We start from the raw sequence: 25,691 nt of genomic DNA on the forward strand, positions 1-25,691 counted from the left end.
GTTATGGTCACTCAGAGAAAGGTTTAAATACACGAGTGAACAAGAGAACCCATAATACACTAGGAACACGTCTTCCTACCCAGCTTCTGATTGGAGAAGGCCGTGCAGACTGCTTTTTCCCTTTTGAACAATATAAGGCCATGCTTGGAATACTTGCACTTGCTTTGCTAAAGGTCAGGCAGGGTGGAATGACATTCTTTTCATAATCATACCAGCATCCAGCTTATTTTATTCTTACCTGCTACTTAGAGTGAAAGAGCCATATGAAGGTGGGAGTAGACTGACTGTGGATGCCATGGAAAATCTCAAGTCAGAAGTCCATTCATGCTTGCCTAATCACATATTTTAAGGGAAAGTAATTTAAAAGGAAGTCAAACTCATGTGATGCTACAGAAATCAGTATTCAGACCACCCTTTTTTGAGTGTTAATCAGTTGTCAAACAGTTGATGTAAAGAATCGGGGAATTCTTGGGAATGACCATGAGGTACATTAGTTCATCATCTTAAATGAATGCTTCTAAATTCTTGGAAGGGATTAGTTTCTAGTTTGCTGTAGTCACAAATTACCCCCAGAAGGGTCTTCAAAAACCAAACCAGGATGCAAGAAGCATGTGGTTTCTTGGTGTCAGAACATCGGGTGGGTGGTCCTCTGTCCTCAGGGAGCTGAACTGATGTTCTCCATGTCAGGAGCAGCCCATCAGGAAGTACCCTGTTCTCTTCTCCGGGTAAAGCCATCCTAGTCGATTTGTCAGATCAAATTGTTAGTGCTAAAGCACTAAATGGAGATGATTTTGTACTCATTTGTATTAAAACAGTAGCCTTCTGTGTCTTTAAAAAACTGTTGCTAATGAATATGATAAAAGTGTCCACAGGTTCCAATTCAACCATAAATTTATTTTTGAATAACCATTAGCAGTATTTGAGTCTGCAACCCTCATAGTAGCATCTTTCAGGATAAACATCTGTAATTGATTTCAGTGGCAATACTTCACCAAGTAATAAGAGTACTATATTTTACCTTGTTTCAGTATAATCCGTTAATACTCATAAGAATAATATTTACTTTATTGATGCTACTTTAGAATCATAGCTATATTCTTTGATTCTTTCCAGTTGAAAAGCATAAATTCAGAGGTTTTGATTTGGGTCTTGTCTTTAATTTGTCATCTCATCATTAATTTGACTAAATATGTAATGTGAATGTCCCTTTAGGATAGCTAAATTAGTGAGTATAGTGATGCTATTAGAATTTAGAGTAGCACTGTCCACATGGTCACTAGGTTTCTTTCTGTTCTCTTCTTTCTTCCCTAGTGTCTCTCCCTCCGTTAGCGCAGATCATTTGGCTACAGTGGGCATCAGATAAAGTTTGGGTGCCCAAGCAGAGAGGGAGAGTTGGATCCTTTCATGAGTAAGAAAACCCCACCTACCCCTTTCCTCTGTCATCATTTGTGAAACAGTAGTTTACTTCCAAATTTGAGCCTGTTCAGTTGACATTATGGAGTTTATTCCTTCTCAGGTTGGGTTTACTGGGTTTATGAGAAAACTAGGAACAACCAAGGATGACAATTTCCAAAGAGGTGAAATGTCTTCCAAAACATATAGGATTAAGATACTTATGCTAGGGCTTCCCTGGTGGCGCAGTGGTTGGGAGTCCGCCTGCCGATGCGGGGGGCACGGGTTCGTGCCCCAGTCTGGGAGGATCCTGCATGCCGTGGAGCGGCTGGGCCCGTGGGCCGTGGCTGCTGAGCCTCCGCGTCCGGAGCCTGTGCTCCACGGCGGGAGAGGCCACAGCAGTGAGAGGCCCGCGTACCGCAAAAAAAAAAAAGAAAAGATACTCATGCTATAAAATTTGTTGTTCTGTCTTTGAATTTTTTTTCTTATGTGTCATTTCTACTTACAAATGCTAGTAACTATGGAATACTGCACTAATTCATGTGAATGGAAGCGGGGGCTGAAGATTAGTCTAGATTGTAGGAGATTTTTTTTTTTTTTTTTTTTTTTTTTTTTTGCAGTACGTGGTCTCTCACTGTTGTGGCCTCTCCCGTTGCGGAGCACAGGCTCCGGACGCGCAGGCCCAGTGGCCATGGCTCACGGGCCCAGCCGCTCCGTGGCATGTGGGATCTTCCCAGACCGGGGCACGAACCCATGTCCCCTGCATCGGCAGGCAGACTCTCAACCACTGTGCCACCAGGGAAGCCCCCCGCCACCGCGTAGGAGATTCTTTTTTGTTTTTAATTGAGATATAGTTGATGTACAATAGCAGATACATTCTTTTAAGGAATGAGCGGCACCTATAACTGTGTGAACAACAGTGTTACCTGATAAAGCCACATACTTGTGGAGCTGGAAGGGACCTGGAGGTGATCTAGTCCACCCTCCATGATGTTACAAAGGAGAACTGGGGAGGGTGTGGTCAGAGAAACTGTGTCTTACTCAAGGTCACAAAGCCAATTAAGTAACAGAGCTGTGTATACCCATTTAACATAACCAGACAAGTAGTGATTTACTGTTGGCATAGTGGTTTGTCACACGTTAAGTGGATCTTTGTGAAGTCCTTGGCAGTTTTTTTCTTTTAAAATATTTTCAATGAAATATTTGAGCATTGCTTTTTAAAGCCAAATAATATTTTTTTAAATTATAATAAAAAGCAGCAGTCCCCTGCCACCCACATTCTGTCCCTCAGAGGCAACCAGTTTCAACTCTTTCTTTTGATAATTTACCTTGTTTCCAAGTAATGTACTTATTGCCACTTCTTCATTTTTCTGTTTATCCATTGGCTTGCAAATACAGTAGTCTAGTCCATTTTTATGATCCTGTACTGTGTGCAAAGCAAGAACTGCCGGTTGTTTTTAAAGTTTTCCTCAGCTCTCTATGTTGTCTCTGTTTCCTCAGAGTTTTTCCTCTCTGAATATTGGTCTGTTTTGGTTTTTGTCTATCGAAGCCTTTCTTCAAAAATGTGACTATTTGGGGGCAGCCACTACTTAAGAAAGAACTAGAAAGGGATGAGAAGTTCTTGGAGGCAGAACTTACTGATGGTTTTGCTCTGTAGAGTGATGAGATGAGAAGCTGGCTTTGTAATTATGTATCTTTTCTCTGAGGCTTATGCTTTTCTTTAGGGCTTGTGCTTTTTGCAATCTACTTAAGAAATCTTTGGCTAAACTAGGGTCATAAGATTTTTTTTCTATAAGTTTTATAGTGTTTTTTGGTTTAATGTTTAGGTATACGATCTATTTCGAGTTAATTTTTAGGTACAGTGTGAGGCATGAGTACAAGTTCATTTTTTTGCATATAGGTGTCCTTTGTTCTGGCACCATTTTTTGAGAATACTGTCCTTTCTCTGTTCAATTACTGTACCTTGACTCCTTTGTCAAAAACTAGTTGGCCATTTTTGTATGTGGTCTATTTCTAGATTCTGTTGTATTCCATTGATCTATATGTCTTTCCTTAGACCAGTTCCACATTGTCTTGATTTATAGTAAAGCTTTTTTTTTTTTTTTTTTTGGTACGTGGGCCTCTCACTGTTGTGGCCTCTCCCGTTGCGGAGCACAGGCTCCGAGCGTGCAGGCTCAGCGGCCATGGCTCACGGGCCCAGCCGCTCTGCGGCCTGTGGGATCTTCCTGGACCAGGGCACGAACCTGTGTCCCCTGCATCGGCAGGCGGACTCTCAACCACTGCGCCACCAGGGAAGCCCTATACTAAAGCTTTATAGTGAGTCTTGAAATCATATAGTAGATCCTTCAACTATTTTCTTCTTTTTAAAAAGTGCTTATTATTTTTTTTTAATTTATTTACTTTTGGCTGCGTTGGGTCTTTGTTGCTGCGCGTGGGCTTTCTCTAGCTGTGAAGAGAGGGGGCTACTCTTTGTTGTGGTGTGCAGGCTTCTCATTGCAGTGGCTTCTCTTGTTGCAAAGCACAGGCTCTAGGTGCATGGGCTTCAGTAGTTGTGTCACACAGGCTCAGTAGTTGTGGCTCGTGGGCTCAGTAGTTGTGGTGCATGGGCTTAGTTGCTCCACGGCATGTGGGGTCCTCCCGGACCAGGGCTCGAACCCATGTCCCCTGCATTGGCAGGTGCATTCTTAACCACTGTGCCACCAGGGAAGCCAAAACAATGCTTATTCTAATTCCTTCACATTTCCACAAAAAGTTTAGAGTCAGTCTGTTGATTTGTACAAAAAGCTTGCTGGGACTTTGATGGGGATTGTGTTGAATCTATAATATCATTTTGGGGAGAATTAACTCTATTGAGTCTTCCCACCTATGAACATGGTGTATCTTTTCACTTATTTAGGTTTTCTTTGATTTCTCATATCGGAGTATTATATTTTCCATTATGCAAATTTTACATATTGCTTTATTGAAGTTGCCCCTAAGTATTTTACTTTCTGATGCTATTGTAAGTCATATATTTTTAAAGTTCAATTTCCATTCGTTCATTGCTAATAGAAAGAAATGCAGTTGATTTATCTATTTTGACCTTGTATCCTACTAAATTCACTTATTAGTTCTAATAACTTTTTGTAGACTGTTTGGTATTTTCTGTTTAGACAATCATATCTGTAAAAAAAGGCAATCGTATTTATCTCTATCCATTGGACCTTATGAATTTCATTTCTTTCTCTTGCCTTATTGCACTGGCAAGGGCCTCTAGTACAGTGTTGAATAAAAGTGGCAAGAGCCAACATCGGTGTCTTGTTCCTGATCTTAGGGCAAAAGCATTCAGCATTAAGTATGATACTAGCTGTAACGACTCAGTTCTTTTAGAAATTGATTTTCTGATTTGCAGCTTGGGGGAGATAAGCCTGACTGCTGGTGCTCTGGGTACTGATTGGTGGAAGGAAGCTGGAGACCTCACTTCTCAGTATGTGGAGGATGCTACTTCCCCATTTAGAAAGTTCTTAAGTGCTTGATCCCACTCTCCACTGCTGGACTTGGTGCCTCTCTGAGGGGATCAGTTTCTCCAGAGATAAAACCTCCTGTCCAGCTCCTATTGGCCTCAGGGGAATGCTAGTCCCCTGGCCTCACAGGGATGGGGGTGAGGATCCTAGGACAGCCTTTCCCCCTGTTGGCGTAGCACAGTCCTTATCATCTTATCATCTGCTTCTTCCAGGGATCTGGTGCCTGTTATTTGCTGAGACTTTGCAGGGCTCTATCGGGTGCATCAGCTTTTTATACAGCACTTAGATTTCTGTTCCCCCTGTATTGCAACACTCTTTGGCACTCTTCTCCTTACTTGTCCTCTCCAGAGAGTGTGTCTCCAAGGTGAGCTGACATCCCGTCCTCTCCTGCTGCCTCTCCTGTTCTCTGTGCCTTTGTAAGGATATTTCTGTCTCCCTACAGATAAATACCTGCGTTCAATTGGTCGTGTTTAACTTCCTGGAAATTTTTAAAAGGCAGTTTATTTTCTAAAGTATTTGGGCTTTTGGTATGGGGAGGAGTCGTTTTGGTTTGCTTATATTACTGGCATGATTAGTAAATCCTTTCATTGGAGCCAAAAGTAAATTTTAGTTGCAAAATTAAATTTCATCCTAGCCTCTGAAAATTTCAGATGTTCTGAATTCAGCTCCAATTAGTTGTATGTTGAGTGTAGGTTCTTAAATTTAGGAATTTGTATTAATGTCTTTCATGTTTGTTATTGATTAATCTTTTCTGTGTTGAATTAAAGTGAGTTAGCAATAAGGGATTGTTTAACCAGGTTCAAACCACATTCTTATAAAAAGTTTTTCTGATTGAATGCCATGGTTTCTTTGTAACCCAGAACCAAGTTTTCTCTCCTTTAGGCTAAGTTATAAATAAACTGAATAGTCACATATACAACACATTTGTATATTCTCTCCACCCCCCACCATTCATTCCACAAGAGACGTTCTTTATTCCTGGGTACTATCATACAGACATGCCGTACTTAATGTTGATTTTGCTTTTCAAACTCAACTTCTTTATTAGAAATAAGAATCACAGTTGATCAGCCATCTCTAAGGAATTGCCTTCTGAATTGGGCCTAGGCTATCTGACATCCTCCTCTCATCCATCCAGACCGTGCCCAAAAACACAGGAACAGTCATGCTCGTGGAATTTGAATTCAACATGAGAGTTTGTGAAAACAATAAAAATACATTTCCTAGCTCCCACTTCCCCAGATTTTTCCAGTTCATTTTGCCCTGGGAAGATGGGGTGGGGAGCAAGGCTGTGAAGCGTTTCAAAGAGCACTCAGCTTGGAGGACACCCTCAGATCTACCAGACCAGCCACACAACCTGGGGGAAGTCACTCATTCTGAGGATGAGGTTTCTTGCCTGTAAAATGGGAGTGAAAACACATGTTCAGCTTCAAATGATTATAGACAAGTATCAAATGAGAGAATTTTGTAAACTGGGCGGCCCTTTAAAATGAAAGGTGGTTATTATTTTATCCAGCAGCACGAACTTCCCAGCCAACTAAAGGACTTATTCTGTCTTTAAGACTTACTTGAAAGTTACGGGACTAAAAACCGTGTGGTTCTGGCGTAAGGGAAGACAAATAGATGATGACACAGAATAGAGAGTCCAGTTTGTGGTCAGTTGATTTCCAATAGGGTTGCCATTCACCAGTTCCTCCCCGGCATCTCTGGGGACATTTATGTGTTATTCCAAATCATGAGAAATATCAGTTGAGAAATTAAGATAAAGGGGCAAAATCTGTGGAAATTAAACTTTAACCATCAGCATAGGCATTAGTTCAAAGGAATTCTCTGACATAAAGTTGAAAGCAAGCATGGAATCACTGTCAAAGGTTACGGTCAACATTTCTGAAATCAGGACAGGAGCAGGTAGGAGAGAAAGGGCCACAATCAAATCAGTCATTCTTGCTTGTCACTGTTGCCATGTTGTTAAGTGTGTGTTTGTGGCCTTGTCTGCTACTAACAGTGAATCATTCTTGTAAATAAGAATATATTAACGAGATTACATACAGCAGTACACTTTATAAAAATCCTGCGAATCTTGTTCCAAGAAGTAAGTTTTGGAAGCAGTCCTTAAATTGGCAGTTTTGAAACATGTACTGTTAACCTTGCTAGGATATCCGAATGTTACGTTGTCTTAATAGAATCCAATAGTGTTTCAGTGTTTGAATATTTGCTGTAGGCTACAGTTCTTGGTAAATACTTTTATAGACGAAATTCAGAGACAAAATGTAAATGTCACTGTGGAATACTCCAGTGTAAAATCATTCGATCTAAAATCTGAATTAGGACAAGCGGTATCAGTTTTAACAGCAAAACGAAAATCAAGGCAAGCAGGCAAAATATTTTCATCCCTAAAAAAGGAAATGAAAGACTTCGTTGGTGGTCCAGTGGCTAGGGCTCCGCACCCCCAATGCAGGGAGCCTGGGTTCGATCCCTGGTCAGGGAGGTGGATCCCACATGCTGCAACTAAGGATCCCGCATGCCGCAACTGAAGATCCCGCATGCCACAACTAAAAAAAAAATTTTTAAATAAAAAAGGAAATGAGCTAATATAAAGCAATATGTAGTTTAACACCCAACTTGTATTTGCTTTGGAAACACTCAGAACAGTTTGATCAACATCTGCATAACATGAGAGAATCTTTTCTCTATCTGGAATATTGTCTTGTGACAAATATTAATGCTTGTGTGTTTTAAAATCTCATTTAAGAATAACTTTAAAATAATAAACATCTGTGACATCTTTCAATTTTTAACTGATATTTATTGACCATCCATTTAGTGTTAATGTTTTATTCTTTTAATGTTTTCTGTTATCAAATGTCTGTATCAGGTAGAGATTATTTTTACATGTTTTTGAAATATATAATTTTATCATAGTATATTGGTTCATAATAATAGTAACCCAGGGACTTCTGTGGTGGTGCAGTGGTTAAGAATCTGCCTGCCAATACAGGGGATAGGGATTTGAGCCCTGGTCCGGGAAGATCCCACATGCCACATAGCAACTAAGCCCTTGTGCCACAACTACTGAGCCTGCGCACTAGAGCCCACAAGCCATAACTACTGAAGCCCGCATGCCTAGAGCCTGTGCTCCTCAATAGGAGAAGACACCGTAATGAGAAGCCTGCACACTGCAATGAAGAGTAGCCCCCGCTCGCCACAGCTAGAGAAAGACCACACCCAGCAAAGAAAAAAAAAAAAAGTAACCCATACATTTATTATTATATCTTACTTTACCGAGCTAACCCCTAAAATTTTATTTATTTATTTATTTTTGGCTGCGTTGGGTCTTCGTTGCTGCGTGTGGGTTTTCTCTAGTTGCGACGAGCGGGGGCTACTCTTCAGTGCGGTGCACAGGTTTCTCACTGCGGTGGCTTCTCGTTGCGGAGCACGGGCAGCAACGCCCGATGGGAAATATAGGGTGTATGGGGGCAGATAAGCCCACTGCTGGGACAGTGGACTAGGTGGAAGAGTGCATGTCATGGAATTAATTAAGGTGAACAGATACTGTCTTTGCAACTCGACTGCCTTGTGGAAGATAAAGCTAGAAAAGCCGACGGGGACCCAGATGACAGAGGGTCCTGGTTGCTGTGCCAAGCAGTTAAAATTCAGGTTGGCGGTAGAGAGCCGTGGAAGTCTTGCAGCTGGGAGTATCTGATCAAATCTCTGCTTTGGAAGAAGTTTGCTAACATTGGGAGGAATGGGTTTGAAGGGCAAGGGAGGCTGGGAAGAGTAGGACAGGGGGGACTAGCCAATTAGGATCCTGTTTTAAGAGTCAAGGGGCAAGATAGGAAGAGCGCCCGGCAGCAGTGTGAGGAAAGAGCTGGAATGGTGGCTGAGAGTAAAAGGAGCAGGACTGGAGGGCGTTTGGAGGTGTGGCCCATGGGGGGTGCTCATCACGTGGGTAGAATATTGGTTAAATGAGGGGATGAGCTGACGGGCTCAGGCATGGAAGAATGAAGAGGAACAGGTGCCGACTCCGAGGGATCCTTTCCAGCCTGGCTGTCTGGAAAGGGACTCTGTTGTATCAGATGAGACATTCTGTTAATGGGTCAAGGCAGCTTCTTCCACGTATCTCTAGGCTGGCGATATACTTATTAGTCATGTGTAAGCACACACATGACTAAGCACACAGAGTTCAGTCCTAGATTGTGCCACAGCAAGCAGGCATCAGAAAATATTCCTTGAGGGAATTCCCTGGTGGCCCAGTGGTTAGCACTCTGCGCTTCCACTGCAGGGAGCATGGGTTCAATCTCTGCTCGGGGAACTAAGATCCCGCGTGCCGCGCAGTGCAGCCAAAAAAATTAAATTAGAAAAAAGATAATCCTCAATGAAATTTACTTTTCCTTATTTGTTTAAACATCATGCTTCCTCCAGTTTGTTTTGTTTTGTTTTGCTTTTAACTTGGAAATAATTTCAAACTCTATAAAAGTCACAAATATTACAAAGAACACCCATATATTCTTTATCCGGCTACCTTGATTGTTAACATTTTGCTGTTTTTTGCTTTGTGTGCACACGCTCTCTCTTCCACCCTTCCCCTTCCTCTCTCTGTATATAAACACTCTGTGTTGCCTTCTCTCCCTTTTTCTCTCCATACCGCAGCCCCCAACACACTTGTTTTTTTCTGAACCATCTGAGAGGAAGTTAGATACATCATGGTCCTTAATAGTTTCTTGTATAACTGTAGTATAGTTATCAACCTCGGTAATTTAACATTGATATAATACTGTAATCTACTGTGTATATCCCAGTTTTATTATTTGATCCAACATTACCTTTATGGCTTTTCCCTCTAGTATAAGATCCAGTCTGTCATAATGTGTTGCAGCTCGTTTTCAATGTCTCTTTGGTCTTTTTTATGACAACAACATTTTTGAAGGACACCAGCCCCTCACCCCACTTTTTTTCAGTAAGGTGTTTTTCCTTTGGGTTTGTCTGATGTTTCTTCATGATTATGTTCAGGTTATACAATCCTGAGTAGAATGTGCAAAAGTGATGCTATGTCCTTCTCAGGATATCAGTCTCAGGAGAGACACTTTAAGACCATGCAAATAGCCTACTCTTCATCAAAATATCTCCCCTGATTTAGCACCTCTTGATGATTTTTGCGTCAGTCATTCTTCACGTGATGGTTGCCAAAGGATGATTTGCCAACTCCATCTCTCTCTCCACTTTACCATTTCCTAGTCAGCATTCAACCAGGACTAAGAGCTCTCCCTCCTCTCTCTGTATTATGTATTGGTATAGATCCATGGATTCCTGTTTTTTTCAATGGTTTAGAATTTATTATTGCCCCCTAATTATTTTGGTGCTCAAATATTTGGCCAGTGGGAGCCCTTTCCACCTGGTTCCTACATCCCTGTGACATGCCCCGTCATTTCTTGAGCAGTTTCCTACTTTCTGGTATTGCAAGATGTTCCGGACTCATTTTGTGCCTCTTTTACCCCAGCCGAGCTCATCTTGTGCAACTTTTACCTCAGCCCTGTAATCAAGCACTTCTTCGAGGAGCCCTGTGTTTTTTCAGTGGGATATGGTTTAGACATTAAAATCTGGACACTAGATGTGCTTATGGCCATTAGGTTTTTTGTTTTTTGTTTTTGTTTTTTAGGTCCTTTCAGTGGGCAGAGCTGGGAAATAGGGGCATGGATATACATAGATACTTCCCATACATATATGTGTACACATAAACGTGCACACATACACACATACTTATTTTAGAAATCCCAAGCCCGGACCTATATCTCCAGTTCCATTACATCCCCACAGCGTTCTCCCTTGCCTTCCCCCATATCTGTCTTCCGACTACATGAATACATTTACTAATTTGCTGAGCATTATCATGTATCCAAATATTTTCAGAATTGCTTCACTCATTCAACTACAGAAGCAAACCTACTAAATAGTTCAGGATTTTTTTTTTTGGTATTCCCCCCGACATTTCACCCAAGACTGGAATAAATTGCCCTTTTGCACTTTGCTTTTTTCACTGGAAATAATTTCATATCTGTTCTTTGAGATCTTCATTCTTTCTTGTAACTGCTTAGTTACATTGACTGTACATATAGCATAGTTTATTCAACCAATTTCCTATGCTTAGACATTTAGGAACTTGGCAGTAATATATCATAACAACAAATAAAGCTGCAGTGAGTAATCTTGCACATAAGTATTTTTGCATTGTTGGAGGTGCATCTTCTGAATTCCTAGAAGTGGGATTGCTGGCTCAAAGAGTAAATGGATATAAAGTTTTGTTAAATAGTGCCACATTCCCTTCTGTAAGAGTGAGTTGTACCATTTTTCATTGTCACCAGCAATGTATGAGTGCCTATTTCCCCACCCTCAACAACAGAATATTTCATCAATCTTTTGGATATTTTTGCCAATCTAGTGGGTGAGAAATGATATTTCAGTGTCATTTTATTTTGCATCATGAATGGAGTTGAACATCTTTTCATATGTTTAAGGGGTGTGTGTGTGTGTGTGTGTGTGTGTGTGTGTGTGTGTGTGTGTGTGGTGAGCTATTTATTCATAGCTTTGCCCATTTTCCTGTAGGATTTTGGGGGTTTTTTCTTCAATTTTAAGTGTTACTTGTGTATTAGGGACATTAGCTCTTTATCTGTGATATATGTTACAAATATTTTCTCCTGGTTTGTCATTTGTCTTTTGACTTTGCTCATGTTATTGATAGCCATGCAAAGGATTTTTATGTGATCAAATTTATAAATCTTCTTATAAATTTGGATTGTGAGTTATAGTAAAGCCTTTTTCGACACCCAGGTTTTAGAGGAATTCATCCATGTTTTCCTTCAGTATTTGTATAGTTTCATTTTTCACATTTAGATATCTAATCCATTTTGGCGTTTTTTTCTTTTTTATGGGTGAAGAATGGGCCTAACTTATCTTTTTCCTGTTGTCCAACCACCATTCTTTTGGAAGTTCATCTCTGCCCCGGTAATTTGAGATACCACCTTTATCATCCGCTAGATTCCTATGTGCAGTTGGGGCTATTTCAGGACTTTTTATTTCTTGAAGTACTTTGAATGCTGGTGGTTCCAGCTGAGTTTTCATTAAACATTTACATCTCAGAGGCTGCTAGGTTCCAGGGTTTACAGCACAGAGGAATATTTAGGCCTCTTACCCTTTCACAATGGATAGGTGTGTCCTTACTATTTTCTTACTTAACACTTTCTGAATTTTCCAAATTTTCTGAAACCAGCTGAAAATTGTTTTAGTCTTTAAGAAAATTTTAAAGGTATTATCAGTTTTTAAACAGTGAACTTTAGCATGAATTTCTAATAACTCTCCCCCCAAAATACTACCTTTGGTATTCTCCTTTTCTTCATATCCCCTCAATAAAAGATGTTTCCAAAAGCTGCATATAACACAGGTGAAGAGATAACAGTGGGAGGCTGGCCAGCCAGGCTTAACAGGCCATCTGCTCTGAGCTCTCTCTTTTCTGCTTCCTATGGCTTCTGAGCACCACCACCTTCTTCACATGAGTGAGGAAGTGTAAGGAACAGGGAAGAGTAACATTGCAGAACTTGAATCATCGGGTAGCCTGAGTTTTTTGTTTTTGTTCTTGTTTTTTAATTTGGCTGCGCCAGGTCTTAGTTGCGGCAGGCAGGCGCCTTAGCTGTGGCATGCGAACCCTTAGTTGTGGCATGCGTGTGGGATGTAGTTCCCTGACCAGGGATCGAACCCTGCCACCAGCGTTGGGAGCTCAGAGTCTTAACTACTGGACCACCAGGGAAGTCCCCCAAGTTTTTGATATGTAACATTTTAAAGCGTTCACTTCAGGACTTTGCTGGTGGCACAGTGGTTAAGAATCCGCCTGCCATTGCAGGGGACACGTGTTTGAGCCCCTGGTCCAGGAAGATCCCAAATGCCATGGAGCAACTAAGCCCGTGCACCACAGCTACTGAGCCTGCACTCTAGAGCCTGCAATCCACAACTACTGAGCCCACGTGCCACAACTACTGAGCCCATGTGCCACAACTACTGAAGCCCGGATGCCTAGAGCCCATGCTCCACACGAAGCCACCGCAATGAGAAGCCTGCGCACTGCAATGAAGAGTAGCCCCCGCTTGCCGCAACTAGAGAAAAAGCCCACTCACAGCAACCAAGACCCAATGCAGCCAAAAATAAAGTAAATAAATAAATATATTTAAAAATAAAAGAAAGCGTTCACTTCCTAGGGAGGGCTGACACAGGAGCTTGCTCATGTTTTCTCTCTCTCTCCCTCTCCGCACCCCACTCTGTGCCTGAATGGCCTCCCTTAGGGGGAATGACTAGATTCTTTATGCTTTTCATAACGTGGGGGCTATAAAAAAAAAAACCTGTTTATAAGACTCATTTAGAGGAGACAGGACTCACACTGGCCCTGTGGTCTCTGTTATTATCAGGTTCTGATTCAGGGAACATATTTTCTTAAGGAAAATCAGGACATGTAATCTGATCTAATTCAACATGTCAAATCCTATAAAGCTTTTAAAATGAAGCCAGGTTTAATTATAATCTTGACAAGTCACCTTTTTGGAATGGAAGAGAATTATATGAAGGTGGGGTATACCTTTTAAGTGTATTCAAATGCATGAGCGGTGTGACAGCCGGCAGACTCAAGAATTCTCCTGCTCTACTGTGTATCCATCAGGCAGCATGCAAGTAACAATGCTATCTTGTGATTTAATGTAATCCAGACTGTTATTTTGTTATGGTCGCTCTACTATTCTACTCTTCTGTTAGGGTAACTCTATCAAAATAAAGACCAGGAATTTTCTTTAAAATTTTTTTCTTTTAAACACTATGAACAGCTTAGATTTGTGTATATCTGTGCACAAGCCTGGTGTAGAAGTTTCTTCTGAATAAGCTTGTTGTGGGTAAACTTTCAGACTTCAGTTCACAGTAAGGTCTTTAACTTGCACCTCCAGGCAGCAGCTACCCATGTTGTTTGATTGCTAGTTAAGTGTTAATAGAATTAAGAGTGTTAAAATATTTTTATAGGTTTAGTCTTACACTTACTCTCAACACCTTTCATGTTGTTCCACTTGCATTTCAGTCTCACAGCCACCAGCACAGTAGGAAAGAGAAATCTGAGTCCCAGTCAAGCAGAAGGTGTCCTGGAGGCCAGAGTATCAGGGGAGATTTCTGACACTGAGCTTGAGCAGACAGATCCCTGTGCAGAATCCCTCTCAGAGGGAAGGAAAAAGGCCAAGAAATTAAAAAGGATGAAGAAGGACCTTTCTCCGACAGGTGTGTATTGAATCTCACTAAGGTTCTAGAGCTGTGTCTTCTTTAATGTTCTAGAAACTCTTATTTTGGGGGAGAGATTATAGCAGGGCTTCAGTCGATAACAAAGCCCACGTAGCCTAAAACGGGACCAGATGTTTTTCAGATCATTTTAATTTAATTTGAGGAATCTCAGAAAAGCCCTGGCTCTTGATAGAGTGAGGCTTGGTGGGGGCCTCCTTGTTAAAGATGGTTAAGTCTGTTTTGGTAACCTTCTCTCTGTCCTCCACGGTTTAGAGGTTTTGCTGATGTATGTAAAGTCACCTCAGTATTTTAAATGTACATGTGAATTTGCACAGAGGCCTACTCCTACATGTGTTACTTTCAGTAGCAGAGTTTTCACTGTTCCCAGCAAAACCCCAGGCCACCTGAATTTCTCTCATAAGCAGAATTATGTAAGGAGTAAAAGAAACAGGAAATGAACACATGTTGTATGCCTACTGTGTGCTAGACACTGGAGCCTTCTCTTTCCTGATTGAATTTCATTCTCACAACAGCCCTGACATAGGGACTCATCCTTGTTTTAGTGATGTAGAAGTCTGGACTCAGAGAGGCGAAGAAATATGCAGGTCCAGGTAGCTAGTAAGAGCAGAATGAGAAGGTGAGCCAAGTCCCGTATCCTCTCTGTCCCCCAGACATGCTGTGGAGGCCCCATGAGCTAACCCAGCCCTTGGTGCACAGACCCTCTGCAGGACCTGAGTACCAGGCAAGGAAGGGGCTTGCTGGGAAGCCAGCATCTGTGAAAGGCCCTGCTCAGGAGATCGGGCCAGAACCTGGTCAGCTAGCAGACATGGTGACAGAAATTACAGCCACTGCTGACCAGGTGTTTGCTGATGACCCTGCACTGCACTTCATGCTTTTATTTTTTTTATCTTTATTTTTTCTGTTTTTTTTAAACGAATTTATTTTTTATACAGCAGGTTCTTATTAGTTATCTATTTTATACATATTAGTGTATATATTTCAATCCCAATCTCCCAATTCATCACACCCTGCTTTCCCCCCTTGGTGTCCATACAGTTGTTCTCTACATCTGTGTCTCTATTTATGCCTTGCAAACCGGTTCGTCTGTACCATTTTTCTAGATTACACAAATGTGCGTTAATATATGATATTTGTTTTTCTCTTTCTGACTTACTTCACTCTGTATGACAGTCTCTAGGTCCATCCATGTCTCTACAAATGACCCAATTTTGTTCCTTTTTATGGTGGAGTAATATTCCATTGTATTTATGTACCACATCTTTTTTATCCATTCATCTGTCGATGGGCATTTAGGTTGCTTCCATGACTTGGCTACTGTAAATAGTGCTGCAGTGAACACTGGGGCGCATGTGTCTTTTTGAATTATGGTTTTCTCAGGGTATATGTCCAGTAGTGGGATTGCTGTGTCATATGGTAATTCTATTTTTAGTTTTTTAAGGAACCTCTCCTTAGTGGCTGTATCTATTTACATTCCCACCAACAGTGCAAGAGGGTTCCCTTTTCTCCACACCCTCTCCAGCTTTTGTTGTTTGTAGATTTTCTGATGATGCCCATTCTAACCGGCGTGAGGTGATACCTCATTGTAGTTTTGATTTGCATTTCTCTAAAAATTAGTGATGTTGAGCAGCTTTTCATGTGCCTCTTGGCCATCTGTATGTCTTCTTTAGAGAAGTGTCTATTTAGGTCTTCTGCCCACTTTTTGATCGGGCTGTTTGTTTTTTAAATATTGAGCTGCATGAGCTGTTTATATATTTTGGAGATTAATCCTTTGTCCGTGGATTCGTTTGCAAATATTTTCTCCCATTCTGAGGGTTGTCTTTTCGTCTTGTTTGTAGTTTCCTTTGCTGTGCAGAAGCTTTTAAGTTCCATTAGAACCCATTTGTTTATTTTTGTTTATTTCCATTACTCTAGGAGGTGGGTCAAAGGAGATCTTGCTGTGATTTATGTCAAAGTATGTTCTTCCCATGTTTTCCTCTAAGAGTTTTATATTGTCCAGTCTTACATTTAGGTGTTTTTTTTTTTTTTTTTTTTTGCAGTATGCGGGCCTCTCACTGCTGTGGCCTCTCCCGTTGCAGAGCACAGGCTCCGGACGCGCAGGCTCAGCGGCCATGGCTCACGGGCCCAGCCGCTCCGCGGCATGTGGGATCCTCCTGGACTGGGGCACGAACCCATGTCCCCTGCATTGGCAGGCGGACTCTCAACCACTGCGCCACCAGGGAAGCCCCTACATTTAGGTTTTTAATCCATTTTGAGTTTATTTTTGTGTATGGTGTTAGGGAGTGTCCTAATTTCATTCTTTTACATGTCGTTCAGTTTCCCCAGCACCACTTATTGAAGAGACTGTCTTTTCTCCATTGTATATCCTTGCCTGCTTTGTATCGATTAGTTGACCACAGGTGCATGGGTTTATCTCTGGACTTTCTATCCTGTTCCATTGATCTATATTTCTGTTTTTGTGCCAGTACCATATTGTCTTGATTACTGTAGCTTTGTAGTATAGTCTGAAGTCAGGGAGTCTGATTCCTCCAGCTCCGTTTTTTTCCCTCAAGACTGCTTTGGCTATTCAGGGTCTTTTGTGTCTCCATTACAAATTTTAAGATTTTTTTGTTCTAGTTCTGTAAAAATGCCATTGGTAATTTGATAGGGATCGCATTGAATCTGTAGATTGCTTTGGGTAGTATAGTCATGTTCACAATATTGATTTTTCCAAGAACATGGTATATCTCTCCATCTGTTTGTGTCATCTTTGATTTCTTTCATCAGTGTCTTATAGTTTTCTGAGTATGGGTCTTTTACCTCCTTAGGTAGGTTTATTCCTAGGTATTTTATTCTTTTTGTTGCAATGGTAAGTGGGAGTGTTTCCTTAATTTCTCTTTCTGATCTTTTGTTGTTAGTGTATAGGTTAGTGTATAGTGCATAGATTTCTGTGCATTAATTTTGTATCCTGCAACTTTACCAGATTCATTGATTAGCTCTAGTAGTTTTCTGGTAGTATTTTTAGGATTATCTGTATATATAGTATCATGTCATCTGCAAAGAGTGACAGTTTTATTTCATCTTTTACAATTTGTATTCCTTTTATTTCTTTTTCTTCTCTGATTGCCATGGCTAGGACTTCCAAAACTATGTTGAATAGTAGTGGCGAGAGTGGACATCCTTGTCTTGTTTCTGATCTTAGAGGAAATGCTTTCAGTTTTTCACCATTGAGAATGATGTTTGCTGTAGGTTTGTCATATATGGCCTTTATTGTGTTCAGGTAGGTTCCCTCTATCCCCACTTTCTGGAGAGTTTTTTTTTGTCATAAATGGGTGTTGAATTTTGTCAAAAGCTTTTTCTGCCTCTATTGAGATGATCATATGGTTTTTATTCTTCAGTTTGTTAATATGGTGTATCACATTGATTGATTTGCGTATATTGAAGAATCCTTGCATCCCTGGGATAAATCCCACTTGATCATGGTGTATGATCCTTTTAATGTATTGTTGGATTCTGTTTGCTAGTATTTTGTTGAGGATTTTTGCATCTATATTCATCAATGATATTGGTCTGTAATTTTCTTTTTTTGTAGTATCTTTGTCTGGTTTTGGTATCAGGGTGATGGTGGCCTCATACAATGAGTTTGGGAGTGTCCCTTCCTCTGCAATTTTTGGAAGAGTTTGAGAAGGATGGGTGTTAGCTCTTCTCTAAATGTTTGATAGAATTCACCTGTGAAGCCACCTGGTCCTGGACTTTTGTTTGTTGGAAGATTTTTAATCACAGTTTCAATTTCATTACTTGTGATTGGTCTGTTCGTATTTTCTATTTCTTCCTTGTTCACTCTTGGAAGGTTATACCTTCCTAAGAATTTGTCCATTTCTTCCAGGTTGTCCATTTTGTTAGCATAGGGCTGCTTGTAGTAGTCTCTTACAATGCTTTGTATTTCTGTGGTGTCTGTTGTAACTTCTCCTTTTTCATTTCTAATTTTATTGATTTGAGTTCTCTATCTCTTTTTCTTGATGAGTCTGGCTAAAGGTTTATGAATTTTGTTTATCTTCTCAAAGAACCAGGTTTTAGTTTTATTGATCTTTGCAATTGTTTTCTTTGTTTCTATTTCATTTATTTCTGCTCTGATCTTTACAATTTGTTTCCTTCTGCTAACTTTGGGTTTTGTTTGTTCTTCTTTCTCTAGTTCCTTTAGGTGTAAGGTTAGATTGTTTATTTGAGATTTTTCTTGTTTCTTGAGGTAGGATTGTATTGCTATAAACTTCCCTCTTAAAACTGCTTTTGCTGCATCCCATAGGTTTTGGATCATCATGTTTTCATTGTCATTTGTCTCTAGGTATTTTTTGATTTCTCTTTGATTTCTTCAGTGATATCTTGGTTATTTAGTAATGTATTGTTTAGCTTCCATGTGTTTATGTTTTTTATGGTTTTTTCCCTGTAATTTATTTCTAATCTCATAGCGTTTTGGTTGGAAAAGATGCTTGATGTGATTTCAGTTTTCTTAAATTTACGAAGGCTTGATTTGTGACCCAAGATGTGATCTATCCTGGAGAATGTTCCGTGTGCACTTGAGAAGAAAGTGTAATCACTGTTTTCAGATGGAATGTCCTGTAAATATCAATTAAATCTATCTGGTCTGTTGTGTCATTTAAAGCTTGTGTTTCCTTATTAATTTTCTGTGTGGATGATCTATCCATTGGTGTAAGTCACGTGTTAAAGTCCCCCACTATTACTGTGTTACTGTCGATTTCCTCTTTTCTAGCTGTTAGCAGTTGTCTTATGTATTGAGGTGCTCCTATGTTGGGTGCATATACATTTATAATTGTTATATCTTCTTCTTGGATTGATCCCTTGATCATTATGTAGTGTCCTTCCTTGTCTCTTGTAACATTCTTTATTTTAAAGTCTGTTTTATCTGATGTGAATATTGCTACTCCAGCTTTCTTTTGTTTTCCATTTGCATGGAGTATCTTTTTCTGTTCCCTCACTTTCAGTCTGTATGTGTCCCTAGGTCTGAAGTGGGTCTCTTGTAGACAACGTATATATGAGTCTTGTTTTTGTATCCATTCAGTGAGCCTGTGTCTTTTCATTGGACCATTTAATCCATTCCCATTTAAGGTAATTATCAATATGTATGTTCCTATTACCATTTTCTTAATTGTTTTGGGTTTGTTTTTGTAGGTCCTTTTCTTCTCTTGTGTTTCCCACTTAGAGAAGTTCCTTTAGCATTTGATGTAAAGCTGGTTTGGTGGTGCTGAATTCTCTTAGCTTTTGCTTGTCTGTAAAGCAGTTGATTTCTCCGTTGAATCTGAATGAGATCCTTGCCAGGTAAAGTAATCTTGGTTGTAGGTTCTTCCCTTTCATCACTTTAAATATATCATGCCACTCCCTTCTGGCTTGTAGTTTCTGCTGAGAAATCAGCTGTTAACCTTATGGGAGTTCCCTTGCATGTTATTTTTCCCTTGTTGCTTTTAATAATTTTTCTTTGTCTTTAATTTTTGTCAGTTTGATTACTATGTGTCTCGGCATGTTTCTCCTTAGGTTTATCCTGCCTGGGACTCTTTGTGCTTCCTGGACTTGGGCGGCTCTTTCCTTTCCCATGTTAGGGAAGTTTTCCACTATAATCTCTTCAAATATTTTTTTTGAGTCCTTTCTTTCTCTCTTCTCTTTCTGAGACCCCTATAATGCAAATGTTGGCGTGTTTAATGTTGTCCCAGAGGTCTCTTAGGCTGTCTTCATTTCTTTTCATCCTTTTTTCTTTACTCTGTTCCATGGCATTGAATTCCACCTTTCTGTCTTCCAGGTCACTTATCCGTTCTTCTGCCTATTATTCTGCTGTTGATTCCTTCTAGTGTATTTTTCATTTCAGTTATTGTATCGTTCATCTCTGTTTGTTGTTCTTTAATTCTTCTAGGTCTTTGTTAAACATTTCTTGTGTCCTCTCCATCTTTGCCTCCATTCTTTTTCCAAGGTCCTGGATCATCTTCACTATCATTATTCTGAATTCTTTTTCTGGAAGGTTGCCTATCTCCACTTCATTTAGTTGTTTTTCTGTGGTTTTATCTTGTTCCTTCATCTGGTACATAGTCCTCTGCCTTTTCATTTTGTCTGTCTTTCTGTGAATGTGGTTTTCTTTCCACAGGCTGCAGGATTGTGGTTCTTCTTGCTTCTGCTCTCTCCCCTAAAAACATGGACTCTTAGAGCCTTCACCTCTTCTCTGACATAGGAGCCAACATCACATGTGAAGGCAGCCACTCCACCATCCTGAGTTCCTTAGATGTGGCATGTTCGGATCCTATCTTTATTTTTTTAAATTAATTTTTATTAGAGTATAGTTGCTTTACAATGTTGTGTTAGTTTCCGCTATACAGCAAAGTGATTCAGTTACACATATACATCTATCCCCTCTTTTTTAGATTTCCTTCCCATTTAGGTCACCACAGAGCACTGAGTAAAGTTCCCTGTGCTATACAGTAGGTTCTCATTAGTTATGTATTTTATACATAGTAGTGTATATATGTCAATCCCAATCTCCCAGTTCATCCACCCCCCGACCCCTGCACTTCGTGCTTGATGGAAATGCTTTCGTTTAAATCTCTGAAGTAGGCATGATGGTCCATTTTACAATTAAGAAAACTGACGCCTGAGAAAAGGCAGTGTCTTCTGCAAGTGGTGTTGAGAAAACTGGAAAGCTGCATGTAAATCAGTGAAGTTAGAAGACTCCCTCACGTCATACACAAAAATAAATTCAAAATAGCTTAAAGACTTAAATATAAGACATGACACCATAAAATTCCTAGAAGAGAACATAGGCAAAACATTCTCTGGCATAAATCGTAGCAATGTTTTCTTAGGTCAGTCTCCCAAGGCAGTAGAAATAAAAAGAAAGATAAACAAATGAGATCTAATCAAACTTACAAGCTTTTGTACAGCAAAGGAAACTATAAAGAAAATGAAAAGACAACCTCCAGAATGGGAGAAAATATTTGCAAATGATGCATCCAACAAGGGCTTAATTTCCCAAATATACAAACAGCTCATGCAACTCAACAACAACAACAAAAAACAATACAATCAACAAATGGGCAGAAGTCGTAAGTAGACGTTTCTCCAAAGAAGACATGCAGATGACCAACAGGCACATGAAAAGATGCTCAATATCACTAATTATTAGAGAAATGCAAATCAAAACTACAGTGAGGTATCACCTCACACTGGTCAGAATAGCCATCATTAAAAATCTACAAATAACAAATGCTGGAGAGGGTGTGGAGAAAAGGGAACCCTCCTACACTGTTGGTGGGAATGTAAATTGGTACAGCCACTATGTAAAACCATATGGAGGTTCCTTAAAAAACTAAAAATAGAGTTGCCATATGATCCAGCAATCCCTCTCCTGGGCATATATCTGGAGAAAACTCTAATTTGAAAAGATATGTGCACCCCAGTGTTCATAGCAGCACTGTTTACAGTAGCCAAGACATGGAAGTACCCTAAATGTCCATCAACAGATGAATGGAAAGAAGATGTGGTACATGTATACAATGGAATACTACTAAGTCATAAAAAAAGAATGAAATAATGCCATTTGCAGCAACATGGATGGACCTAGAGATGATCATACTAAGTGAAGTAAGTCAGAAAGAGAAAGACAAATGCCATGTGATATCACTTACATGTGGAATCTAAAATATGATACAAATGAACTTATTTGCAAAACAGAAACAGACTCACAGACATAGAAAAAAAATTTATGGTTACCAAAGGGGAAAGGGTGTGGAGGAGGGATAAATTAGGAGTTTGGGATTATCAAATCCAAACTACTATATGTCAAATAGGTAAACAAGGTCATATTGTGTATCACAGGGAACTATATTCAATATCCTGTAATAAACCATAGTGGAAAAGGATATGAAAAAGAATATATATGTAAATGAATCACTTTGCTGCACACCAGAAATGAACACAACATTGTAAATCAACTATACTTCGATAAAAAAAATTAATGAAAGAAAGAAAAGCAAAGGAGTGAGGAAACAGCGGAGGCCTGAAGGTTACGTGACTTGCCCAAGATCACAGAGCCTTTAAGTCAGGCCTGCAATAAAGTGAGTACCTTTAAGCACAGTTACGTGATGAGGGGGATGCCTGCAAGCCAAAATTACTCCTCTCCTGTATCTTGCTTCCTGATAGGCACCCCTGTTAGTGGAACCAGCAGTCAAATCAAAGGATGGGAGTGGAAGCCTGGAACTTGATTCACACTCAAGCCAAGAATCCATTGTGTTTCAGTTAATTCCTCTTTTTACATGTGGCTCGATCTGCCTACAGGGCGTTTTCTGAATCTCATTGATATGAATGAAATCAAAGAAGCAGCAAAAATGTCACAGATGCCTTTTATACATTATGCTAAAGCTTAACTTTAACTGAAAACTTAAACTCTTGTTTGAAGTCTGGGTCGTGTATTTTAACTGTCTCTTGAATCTGTGAGTCTCCCTTTCCCTCATTTAAGTATTAGAGAAGTTTTTAATCTGTAACATACTTAGTCTTCATCTTTGATAACTTGTTACCACTGCCGCATTGTACCTGCTTCACAAATATTAAATATTAAATGTTAGCATGATTTTCAGAGCTCACCCCAAGCATGTTGGGGGGCACTTTTCCCCTCGTGTAATAGCTTTCCTTCATATCATTCTCTTTAATTTTTTCACTTATCTGTTACTTTTCAGGGACAGGATTTTAGGTTTTTTCCCTTCTATCTCAGCACAGTCTCAGAGGTATTAAAATACCTAATAATAGATTGCATCAGTAGATTAGCTCCTTTTATAACTTTCATCGTTTTAAGTGAAAACTTTCTATGAGTTATTTGGGGTTTTGAATTTATAATACCATCATTAAAATAGTTTTTTTTTCCTCCCATTGACAGTAAAGCTGTCACTGCCACAAGATTTGAGCTAAAAAAAAAAAAAAAGATAGATTTTTGTACTTCTTTGTCAATCCAGCTAAAAAAAAGAGAAGCATCTTGACAACTAACTTTTAATTGAATCAGGGAACTTGAGATCATTGAGTTTTCTTCTGGAGCACCATTCACTAAGACTTTCTGATGCAAGGCTGGAAGTTTCCTGGATCCTCTTTAGCTGGTTTGTTTTAAGCATGTAGTCCTAATAGTATCAGCTGGATGTAGGTCGAGATATCGGGTGCTGGACTTGGTAAGTCATCTGATTTTGATCGCTCATTTACTTTAAGGACGTCCTAAAATGAGCGACAGTACAAAGTTCGGACTCTAAAGGGTCTGTATGAATCTCCCAAAGGTTCAGAGTATCCCAGGAGCAGAGAGGGCCTGGATTGATGTCGGCCGGAACTGGATTAGAGTGTCTGGTACAGTGTGGCTCCGTCTGTCCTGCACAGATGGGTTCTAAGGCATCTAGCCTGAGCGTTCCTACTGGGGACGTTATCTTGACAGGTGCTCAGATGATTCACTAGGGTGCGTTGGGTGCCCAGTACACTGCTAGTGAAGGCATGAGAAACATAAAAGACAGCATTCCACCTGTAGGAAATGTTCTGTTTTCCAAGGGGAAAGTAGCAAAAAGTACAGCCATAGAATATCATGTACCGTAGCAATCCCGAGACACTGATGCTCGATAAATCCCACACAAAACAGTGTCATTTTTCTTAGTTACACAATTTAGTATCAAAGATACACTAAGAGTTAAGTACTGGACACCTTCCAAGATAACAAAATGACTTAAGTTATAGAAGAAATGACCATTTATTGAGTTGATATTATATACCGGACATTGTGCTAGGAACGTCCTTTATGGTCTAGTCGTTATAAAAACCAAGTAAGGGGCTTCCCTGGTGGCGCAGTGGTTGAGAGTCCGCCTGCCGATGCAGGGGACATGGGTTCGTGCCCCGGTCCGGGAGGATCCCACGTGCCGCGGAGTGGCTGGGCCCGTGAGCCATGGCCGCTGAGCCTGCGCGACCGGAGCCTGTGCTCCGCAATGGGAGAGGCCACAACAGTGAGAGGCCCGCATACAGTTAAAAAAAAAAAAAAAAACCAAGTAAGGTGTAGATATCATTATATCTAATTTATAGAGAGGAAACCAAGGCTCACAGAATCACAAATATGCAAATTCAAATACAGCTGTTATTGGGGGTGGCGGGGAGGGCTGTCTGATCCAGAGCAAAGGCCTTGTACCACTCTGGAAAATGTGAAGTTTATCCAAACTTTAGAGGAAACAAAGGATTCTTTGCAAAGGTGAATATTTCTGGCATCTGTTCTAGATCAGAAACAACTACCAACCTGGATTTTCTTGTGATGAAGTCATGCAGTGGAAGTCTGAGACATTATTCTCTTTTGGAGCTTTTTATGTACATGTTTTGTGCTTAGTAAATATTTCTCGTAACTGTAGTTGTTTCTATCCTATTTTCAGGAAGCAAATGTATAATATAAATCCCCTCCCTTTATATTTATTGCAGTTATTGTAGATTGGTAATGCTGTCTGCTTTCCACTGGGGCATTCAAGGTATATTCTTCATTGGTATATAAAGGAAACAGCTCTGTGTGCCATTTATGCTGGAGTAAACTGTCCAAGAAATGTTCCCCAGACAGTAATGGATGGGTGTCCACAGTGTACTTGCTCTTGCTGAGTAAGTGAATTGTGTTCCAGTGGCCTGATGCTGACGAGACTGGCCAGTCTCAAAATAAAGATGGACTGTCCACTAGCCAGAAGCTCCGGCAGCGCCTGTTAGACAGTGTTCACGGAACAGGGCCAAGCTGTGGACTGTTCCTGGTGACTTTTTGTCACATGATAGAGTTGTTCCAAGTTTCCTTTATACTTTACATTTAAAATCCAGCACAGGGCTTCCCTGGTGGCACAGTGGTTAAGAATCCACCTGCCAATGCAGGGGACACGGGTTCGAGCCCTGGTCTGGGAAGATCCCACATGCGGTGGAGTAACTAAGCCCATGTGCCACAACTGCTGAGCCCACGCTCTAGAGCCTGCAAGCCACAACTACTGAGCCCGCGTACCACAACCACTGAAGCCCACGCGCCTGGAGCCCGTGTTCAACAAGAGAAGCCACCGCAATGAGAAGCCCGTGCACCGCAATGAAGAGTAGCCCCCGCTCGCCGCAATGAGAGAAAAGCCTGCAATGAAGACCCAACGCAGCCAAAAATAAATTTATTAAGAAAACCCCAACACATTAGAGCTTTACATGGTTTCCAAGAGCCGCAGCTTTTATTGTAGTCTTGACTAATCTGCTGAACCTTTCCAGCTTAAACCCCTAGGGTTACAGTATAAAAGTAGGGAGTCTACCTAGAACAGCGGTCTCTTTGTGCCGTTGGAGGTCTCCTCAAGTCAGGAACGCGATCTGCAGTTGGTGCTGTCGGTCACCTGAGCGGCCAGGCTAGGGATGTCCAGCAACCTCCCAAAGAACTTTTTAATTCCTCAGTTAAAATGCAGATTTCAGCCTAACTGAGGAGTGTGCCCTGTGAGGCGG

At 40.5% G+C, this 25,691-nt stretch overlaps 1 protein-coding gene across 1 annotated transcript in view; it reads left to right on the plus strand.

Annotated features, from left to right (window-relative positions):
* The window catches only part of PARN (poly(A)-specific ribonuclease), a 162,079-nt gene that overhangs the window by 130,897 nt on the left and 5,491 nt on the right, over positions 1–25,691 (plus strand). The window contains exon 23 of the mRNA XM_065892259.1: positions 13,999–14,192. Coding sequence (XP_065748331.1) covers positions 13,999–14,192 — 194 coding nt within the window. The remainder of the gene's footprint in view (positions 1–13,998; positions 14,193–25,691) is intronic.

The sequence above is a fragment of the Phocoena phocoena genome, chromosome 15 (genome assembly GCF_963924675.1).
Source record: "Phocoena phocoena chromosome 15, mPhoPho1.1, whole genome shotgun sequence".
NCBI classification, from domain to species: Eukaryota; Metazoa; Chordata; class Mammalia; order Artiodactyla; family Phocoenidae; genus Phocoena; species Phocoena phocoena.